The following is a 9515-nucleotide window of genomic DNA, read 5'->3' as shown; positions in this document are numbered from 1 at the left end:
AACATCAATGATTGGACAACATTGAACATTAATGATTGGACAACATTGAACATCAATGATTGGAAAAAATTTAACATCAATGATTGGACAATATTGAACGTCAATGATTGGACAATATTGAACATCATTGATTGGACAACACTGAACGTCAATGATTGGACCACATTGAATCTCAAGGATTGGACAATATTGAACGTCAATGATTGGACAACATTGAACATCAATGATTGGACAATATTGAACTTCAAAGATTGGACAATATTGAACATCAATGATTGGACAATATTGAACATCAATGATTGGACAATATTGAACATCAATGATTGGACAATATTGAACGTCAATGATTGGACAATATTGAACGTCAATGATTGGACAATATTGAACAGCAATGATTGGACAACATTGAACATCAATGATTGGACAATATTGAACTTCAAAGATTGGACAATATTGAACATCAATGATTGGACAATATTGAACATCAATGATTGGACAATATTGAACATCAATGATTGGACAATATTGAACATCAATGATTGGACAATATTGAACGTCAATGATTGGACAATATTGAACGTCAATGATTGGACAATATTGAACGGCAATGATTGGACAACATTGAACATCAAAGATTGGACAACATTGAAGGTCAAAGACAAATGAAGCCCCCTCAGGTTAACGCTGTTATCAAATATATTACTTTGGAAGGCGTTACAGAGTCCATCTTGTAATGAGCATGCAACATGGAGACCCTCAACAACATGGAGACCCTGAACACACCATGAACATCACAGCAGTTCTACGTGGTCACTCCACATGTGACTTCAATACAAAACGCAGCCATGTTTCCTCCAAAAGAAAACAGAATATTCCGTGAGTGGAGTGGCCGCCATCACATCGGGCTTTAAGTGTGGCGAGAAGATGTCCAGATCACTTTTTAGTGGGCGTGGGGAAGGAGAGCAGTTGCCTGTTGACTTCTCGCAGCTGAGCGCTCAGCGTCTCTGTGGTGAAGGTCAGCTCTGCTATTTGAGTCTGGAGGCCACTGAGGGTCTCGCTGAGCTCCTCTTCCTTGCGGCGCGAGTTGGCCGCCTGCCTGCTGTACTCCAGCACCATGCACCCGCCGCCCACCAGGAAGACCACCGTCTCTCCCAGCAGCTCGGCCCCCAGCTCCGCCGCCGCCTCCTCGTTCAGCGGCTTTATGGTGGACCCCCGGAAGCCCATGATACGCATCTTTGTTCTCATCTCGACCCAGTGGTAAACTGAAACCAGGACATAGACATGGTTAGGTCATGCGCCACAACAACACTACCACAGAGGGTCCTAACTGTCTCCACTGAGGGCCGCACGCTGAAAAATCAGAGCAGGCGGGGGCCATTTTGAGATTTTTCATTTTTAAAACCAACACAATATATTGATTTTTTTTAAATCTTTTTGGGCTCCCCCGAAGTTTGGTACCGGGAACATGTCTTGTTGAAAAATAAAGTCATGAATAAACTTTTTTTTTTTTTTTTTTTTTTTTTTTTTTAACGTTTAAATCTCTAGATCATCTTCAGATCTATCGATAAAAAGTTAAAAACATTTTTTGTCTTCTGTCCTTTCTTTGATAAAGAAAACCCTGTTTTTTATGGCAAAAACACAAAATATGCTATATTTTCCCCAAAAATATTTCAAAGTGGAATATTTGATTGATCAACTGGTGCCTTAAATTGGTCAATAATTTATAAAACCATTGACATAATATAATATATCTGTATATATATTATTCTGTACACATATTATGTATATATTCGTATATATGTTAGATTTTCTATCGCTATATTAGTCTATTTATACCTGCATTGTCCTTTCCATCCTTACACTTTCCATCATTGTAACTGAGCTACTGTGTTGAACAATTTCCCTTGTAGATCATTAAAGTTTGTCTAAGTCTAATTTTGATCAATTATTAAATTGTAACTTAAATAATAATAAAAAATTGTACTAAAATTCAATAACAAATTTGTATTATTTGATTTAATGTTTTTTTATTCCATGCTGTTTTTGTCATAGAAAACTTTGTTTTTTTAAGGCAAAAACAAAAAATATGCGATATTTTCCCCAAAACATATATTTCAAAGTGGAATATTTGATTGATCAATTAGTGCCTTAAATTGGTCAATAATTCATAAAACCAATAATTTTGATTAATTATTAAATTGTAACTTAAAGGGGAACATTATTACAATTTCAGAAGGGTTAAAACCATTAAAAATCAGTTCCCAGAGGCTTATTATATTTTTCAAAGTTTTTTTCAAAATTTTAAAAATCACACAATATCCCTAAAAAAAGCTTCAAAGTGCCTGATTTTAACCATCGTTATATACACCGTCCATTTTCCTGTGACGTCACATAGTGATGCCAATACAAACATGGCGGAAAGAACAGCAAGATATAGCGACATGAGCTCGGATTCACTAAAATCCCACCAAAATTCAATAACAAATTTGTATTATTTTTTAATGTTTTTTTTTTTAATTTCATGCTGTTTTTGTCATTGAAAACTTTGTTTTTGTAAACAGTAAAAACAAAATATGCAAAATGTTCCCCAAAAAATATTTCAAAGTGGAATATTTGACTGATCAATTGGTGCCTTAAGTCAATAATTCAGAACACCATTCATTTTGATTATGACATTTTAACTAAAATTTGAATTTTTTAATATTTAGATATAAAAATGCCTTATTCTGATTAAATTAGTGGGTGTGTTTTTTCTCTCAGTCGGGACCAATATAGACTCCTGTGAGTCCCTGCAAGTCCGCATTCAGGGCCGTATTACTGGTGAGCAGATAGTAAAAGTCGCTGCTCCTTTTAAATGCTGTTTCAACTTCTATGCTAGTGTTAGTCAAATGTCTTTATTTTGTGTATTTTGAGACTGATTTTCACGTGGTGGAACAGGAGGTCGCGGACACACTTTGACACAAACACACTCAGACGTACACCAACATGACAACTAGGGCTGCAACTAACAACTAATTTGCTAATCGATTAATCTGTCGATTATTACTTCGATTAATCGATTAATAATCGGATAAAAGAGACAAACTACATTTCTATCCTTTCCAGTATTTTATTGAGGAAAAAACAGCATACTGGCACCATACTTATTTTGATTATTGTTTCTCAGCTGTTTGTAAATGTTGCAGTTTATAAATAAAGGTTTATAAGAAATAAATAAAAAAGTAGCCTCTGCGCATGCGCATAGCATACATCCAATGAATCGATTACTATATTAAACGCCAACTATTTTTATAATCGATTTTAATCGATTTAATCGATTAGTTGTTGCAGCCCTAATGACAACGTACATAAGGTTTGTTCTGATTAAGACGGAAAACAAAGAAGAGATCCTGGATAACTTCAATCTAAATCTTAGTCCTGTTCTCTGTCTTCTACGTTTGTTAAGTCCACGTAAAACTCCATGAAGTTGAAAAAATTACTTTTGCACGCTTATTATCGTCTTCATCATATTTGATTACATTAATATAGGTTTAAAACGGAAAAAAAACCGTATTTATTTTAGTTCCTAAAACACAATAATGAAAAGGGAAAAAAGTAATTGACGATTAATTTAAGTGTTTTTGGCATTTGCAAAATGAGTAGTTCATCTCATCGCAGCAATGTTCATTTGAAACGTTGCATTAGTTTCATGATGTTTGTGTGTTTTAGGCTCATAATAAGATATTTTTTGTCTTTTGACCGTTGCTGTGCATTGGCCGCTGTCGGCCACCGTAGTTATCAGTTAATGAACGATTACGTTCCAGTTTATGACTGTGTTTCCTTGTAAGCTATTAATTAGATAACAACTAATATGATATCGGTGTCCGTGTTACAACATGCGGAGTTTTACTAGCTTGAAAGAGACACGATGTGTATTATTATGGATATTATAATTACTATTTAAGTCATTGTGGAGTGTTCGCTAACATTAGCAAAAAAAGCCAACCTAATCCCGCCCCCTACACCCTTGCTCGTACGCAATTGGACAGTCAAGGGAATACTCGACGCCTATTGGACGACACATTTTCGCAAGTGTAATCTCATTGGTCCTTGAGGAACCTCGTCAACTTGGGTCCGGGTGTCCGACACTGAAAGCTAGCGGTCACTAGGCCCCCTTAAACGCGGCAACTAACTCACGCTGTGCCGGCGGCAGACAGACGTAGCTTCGGAAGAAGTCGCTGCTCCGGGCTCCCGCTTTTATCCGGTTCGCTATGGGCTTGCTCATCTGCTTCACTCCGAGGTAGAGGAGCTTGGCGATGGGGAAGGCGCCGACGACCATCTTGGCGGAAGTGCTCTCACCTCAAGAGGGGGCGGGGCTTGTAGATATCACGTGATCGCCTGGGCGCCCAATCACACGCCTTGAGTGCAGTATTTATTATGCCCAAGGATTACATTGGTGATGACGTCATTTGTACGTATAGACACCTTTTTATACATGACGCGAACACGTTTGAAAATGTTATTGCCATTTATGAGCAAGTTGACTCTGACGTCACCTGGCCAGATGTGGCGCGAACACCTGGCTCAGGTTACCTTTGCAACCTCATTATACTATTTACAACTATTTATACTATTTATACATTAACAACCAAACTTAACCCCCCCGCACCCCCTCCACATCCCACACCCCGGATTGTAAATAATGTTAATAATTAAATGTATATACTCTGATGATTATCTTGTGTGATTACTGTATTATGATGATAGTATATATCTGATAGTATATCTACAAATACATCAATTAAATAAACAAAAAATAAATAATAATACATTAATAATAATAATAATCAGAAATAAAAAATATATATAAACAGATACATATACATATATATATATATATATACATACATACATATACACATTTTAAAGCATTTATCGGCCGATAATATCGGCAGTCCGATATTATCGGACACCTCTAGTTGCTTTATTAAGTTAACAACCCCCTGGCGCTGTTTTGTATTGTTTCTGTCCTTGTTTTGATTATTATTGTTTCTTTGATTGTATGTCAATATCGAATATTATAAATAAAGGTTTTGAAATAATTTTTTTTTTTTTTTTAAATAAAAAAGTATGTCCGGGCCCCGAAACACCAGATGGCGCTGTCTCTCACGTATGGGTTGTTTCAGTACATTTAAAAAGCACTTGTTGAGTGTGTTTATGGTCCGTGTACCTTTTCAGTTCATTATTTTTTTTTTATCTCCTTCATTGATGTGCATGTTTGATCGATAAACAATTATACCTTAATCATACATTTACACACCAATGCCTGAGAAGGAGCAGGATGAAGAAAAATCGTATATTTTCCTGCCCCCTTCAACATAATAGTAGTCTTACTTAATGGATATCATACAAACTAGGGCTGCGAAACTTTGGGTGTCCCACGATTAGATTCAATATCGATTCTTGGGGTCACGATTCGATTCAAAATAGTATTTTTTTAAATTCAACACGATTCTCGATTCAAAAACGATATTTTCCCGATTCAAAAGGATTCTCTATTCATTCAATACATAGGATTTCAGCAGGATCTACCCCAGTCTGCTGACATGCAAGCAGAGTAGTAGATTTTTGTAAAAAGCTTTCATAATTGTAAAGGACAATGTTTTATCAACTGATTGCAATAATGTACATTTGTTTTAACTATTAAATGAACCAAAAATATGACTTATTTTATCTTTGTGAAAATAATGGACACAGTGTGTTGTCAAGCTTATGAGATGTGATGCAAGTGTAAGCCACTGTGACACTATTGTTCTTTTTATTTCTATTTTATAAATGTCTACTGATAATGTCAATGAGAGATTTTTAATCACTGCTATGTTGAAATTGTAACTAATATTGATACTGTTGTTGATAATTTTCATTTTTGTTTCACTACTTTTGGTTTGTTCTGTGTCGTGTTTGTGTCTCCTCTCAATTGCTCTGTTAATTGCAGTTCTGAGTGTTGCTGGGTCGGGTTTGGTTTTGGAATTGGATTGCATTGTTATGGTATTGCTGTGTATTGTTTTGTTGGATTGATTAATTAATTAAATAAATAAATAAATAAATAAAATTAAATCGATTTTTTTTAAATGAGAATCGATTCTGAATCGCACAACGTGAGAATCGCGATTCGAATTCGAATCGATTTTTTCCCACACCCCTAATACAAACCAACAAATACATCCAAATATAATGAAAAAAAAAAAAAAAAAACACACACACAAAAAACACAACAAGTGCAAAACTTCATGAAGTACAAATCGAAAACAAAAAAAAGTAATATACACCTTCCGTTCATTCATTTGTATACTCTAGCCTTTAAATAGCCCCCCTGTTAGACCAGTTGATCTGCCGTTTCTTTTCTTTTCTCCTCTGCTCCCCTTTTCCTTGAGGGGGGGGGGGGGGCACAGGTCCGGTGGCCATGGATGAAGTGCTGGCTGTCCAGAGTCGGGACCCGGGGTGGACCGCTCGCCTGTGCATCGGTTGAGAACATCTCTGCGCTGCTGACCCGTCTCCGCTCGGGATGGTGTCCTGCTGACCCCACTATGGACTGGACTCTTACTATTATGTTGGATCCACTATGGACTGGACTCTCACAATATTATGTCAGACCCACTCTACATCCATTGCTTTCGGTCTCCCCTAGAGGGGGGGGGGGGTTACCCACATATGCGGTCCTCTCCAAGGTTTCTCATAGTCATTCACATCGACGTCCCACTGGGGTGAGTTTTTCCTTGCCCTTATGTGGGCTCTGTACCGAGAATGTCGTTGTGGCTTGTGCAGCCCTTTGAGACACTTGTGATTTAGGGCTATATAAATAAACATTGATTGATTGATTGATTGATTGATATTTGAAATTCTGAAACGCAAATCAAAACATAAAAGTAGGGCCGTTTTTCGATTTTTATTATATATGGCAGGTTTTTAAAACAAACAAAAAATGGTTGATTTTGCATTAAAATATTGCCATAAAAAAACAAAAAAGCAAATAAACAACATGGCTCAGGTTACTGGCGTGGAGGAGGAGGGGCGGGGCCGGGAGCCCTCTCTCTCTCTCTTTCTCTCTCTCTCTCTCTCTCTCTCTCTCCCTCTCTCTCTTTATCTCTCTCTCTCTCTCTCTCTCCCTCTCCCTCTCTCTCCCACCCCTCCCCCCTCTCTCCCATCCCCCCCCCCGTCTCTCTCTCTCTCTCTCTCTCTCTCTCTCTCCCTCTCTCTCTCTCTCTCTCTCTCTCTCTCCCTCCGTGGGACTGCTGCAGACAGACTACTCCACTCCACTCCAGGAAGAAGAGCAAAGAGAAAGTTCTCCAGGATTTGGGCACGCAGGAGAAGGACAAGAAGTTTCTCTTCCTCGAGGTAAGACCCTCCAAATTCCATTGCCTTTTTGGGGCCCTGCTTGGTTTGGATCCAAGTGTATTGTTCTCCAACTAATGCGAGTCAGATGTGACTCTTCCTGTCCCGGCTGCAAGCACACTCCGTCTGCCTTGCATGGCGTCGTGTTGCGGTTGGAAGGAGAGGAAAAGGCAGGGTTGTTGTGTGGCGAAGAAAAGGTTTGAGAAAGTGTTGTGGGAGCACATCGGGACTTGTTTGACAAATGTGGAATGTGCTGCAGACGACTGGAACCTGCTTGCAGAATGCAGACCTGGCTCAGGTCCAAGCTGCAACTTCTTGCTTCTTTACTCTTTTCTCAACTTTGGCTTTGCTTTGGAGACAAATCCTACTGACCCAAAAGGGTTACAAATAAGTTCTGCATCCTTTTCATTTGATTTGTTTACGTCTAACACTGAAATCTCTAGATCAACTTCAGATCTATTTGCCATTTTTGTTATTTTATTATGTTTTTCTTTGTTTATTTTATGCCGAACATTTAGTTGTTTATGGCCAACACACAAAATACGTAGTTTTCCCCCCAACTAATATTTAAAAGTGTAATATTTGATGTGACGTAATTGGAGCCTTAAATAGGTCAATAATTCATAACATTGATTTTGATTCATTATTATTTTTTAAACAATGACAGTTTGGTTTTGGTTTTTAGAAAAATCCTACTGACCCATAAGTGCTAAAAAATAAGTCCTACATCATTTTTATTTGATTTGTTTACGTCTAACACTGAGATCTCAAGATCAACTTCAGATCTATTTGTGATTTTTATTATTTTATTATGATTTTTTCAATTTATTTTATGCCAAAATTGTTGTTGTTTCTGGCCAACACACTAAATATGTAATATTTTCCCTAACAAATATTTCAAAGTGTAATATTTGATGTGAAGTAAGTGGAGCCTTAAATATGTCAACAAATCACAACAACATAGATTTTGATTCATTATTGTTTTTTAAACAATGACAGTTTTTTTAAACAATCCCACTAAAACTCTCAGGTATCCAAAAAGGCCATAAAAGTGTTAAAAATAAGTCCTACGTCATTTTTATTTGATTTGTTTACGTCTAACACTGAAATCTCTAGATCAACTTGCCATTTTTGTTATTTTATTATGTTTTTCTTTGTTTATTTTATGCCGAACATTTAGTTGTTTATGGCCCACATACAAAATACGTATTTTTTCCACCCAACTAATATTTAAAAGTGTAATATTTGATGTGACGTAATTGGAGCCTTAAATAGGTCAATAATTCATAACATTGATTTTGATTCATTATTATTTTTTAAACAATGACAGTTTGGTTTTGGTTTTTAGAAAAATCCTACTGACCCATAAGTGTTAAAAAATAAGTCCTACATCATTTTTATTTGATTTGTTTACGTCTAACACTGAGATCTCAAGATCAACTTCAGATCTATTTGCCATTTTTATTATTTTTTTGTTTATTTTATGCCGAAAATGTTGTTGTTTCTGGCCAACACACTAAATATGTAATATTTTCCCTAACAAATATTTCAAAGTGTAATATTTGATGTGAAGTAAGTGGAGCCTTAAATATGTCAACAAATCAAAACAACATAGATTTTGATTCATTATTATTTTTTAAACAATGACAGTTTTTTTAAACAATCCCACTAAAACTCTCAGGTATCCAAAAAGGCCATAAAAGTGTTAAAAAATAAGTCCTACATCATTTTTATTTGATTTGTTTACGTCTAACACTGAAATCTCTAGATCAACTTCAGATCTATTTGCCATTTTTGTTATTTTATTGTGTTTTTCTTTGTTTATTTTATGCCGAACATTTAGTTGTTTATGGCCAACACACAAAATACGTAGTTTTCCCCCCAACTAATATTTAAAAGTGGAATATTTGATGTGACGTAATTGGAGCCTTAAATAGTTCAATAATTCATAACATTGATTTTGATTCATTATTATTTTTTAAACAATGACAGTTTGGCTTTGGTTTTTAGAAAAATCTTACTGACCCAAAAGTGTTAAAAAATAAGTCCTACATAATTTGTATTTTATTTGTTTACGTCTAACACTGAGATCTCAAGATCAACTTCCGATCTATTTGCCATTTTTATTATTTTTTTTGTTTATT

At 36.0% G+C, this 9515-nt stretch overlaps 2 protein-coding genes across 4 annotated transcripts in view; one reads left to right on the top strand and one right to left on the bottom strand.

The window, feature by feature from the left end:
- Nucleotides 1-678: 678 nt before the first annotated feature.
- On the bottom strand, nt 679-4374 carry opa3 (outer mitochondrial membrane lipid metabolism regulator OPA3). The gene is made up of 2 exons (XM_061972004.1): nt 4177-4374; nt 679-1262 (listed from the first exon to the last, which is right to left on the bottom strand). Exons 1-2 carry the CDS (start codon nt 4316-4318, stop codon nt 934-936), a joined length of 471 nt encoding a protein of 156 aa, XP_061827988.1. The 5' UTR covers nt 4319-4374; the 3' UTR covers nt 679-933.
- A 2894-nt stretch (nt 4375-7268) lies between these two features.
- ppp1r13l (protein phosphatase 1, regulatory subunit 13 like) overlaps nt 7269-9515 on the top strand; it is a 46822-nt gene continuing 44575 nt past the window's right edge. For 2 of the 3 annotated variants that reach the window (XM_061972359.1, XM_061972357.1), the window contains exon 1: nt 7271-7374. The gene's annotated coding sequence lies outside the window, so the exon portion shown is untranslated. Of the gene's footprint in view, nt 7375-9515 lie in introns of all 3 variants that reach the window. The other variant, XM_061972358.1, reaches the window with a different exon arrangement.

This window comes from Nerophis lumbriciformis, linkage group LG17 (assembly GCF_033978685.3).
Source record: "Nerophis lumbriciformis linkage group LG17, RoL_Nlum_v2.1, whole genome shotgun sequence".
Classification (NCBI taxonomy): domain Eukaryota; kingdom Metazoa; phylum Chordata; class Actinopteri; order Syngnathiformes; family Syngnathidae; genus Nerophis; species Nerophis lumbriciformis.
This window is presented reverse-complemented; position numbering and strand designations above follow the sequence as displayed.

Bases quoted from the DNA above. Each gene is read 5' to 3' on its own strand.
- opa3 (XM_061972004.1), bottom strand. From the start codon at position 4,318: ATGGTCGTCGGCGCCTTCCCCATCGCCAAGCTCCTCTACCTCGGAGTG. The intron at 1,263-4,176 runs GTGAGTTAGTTG...TCCTGGTTTCAG, and splicing joins CTGTCTGCCGCCGGCACAGC to TTTACCACTGGGTCGAGATG.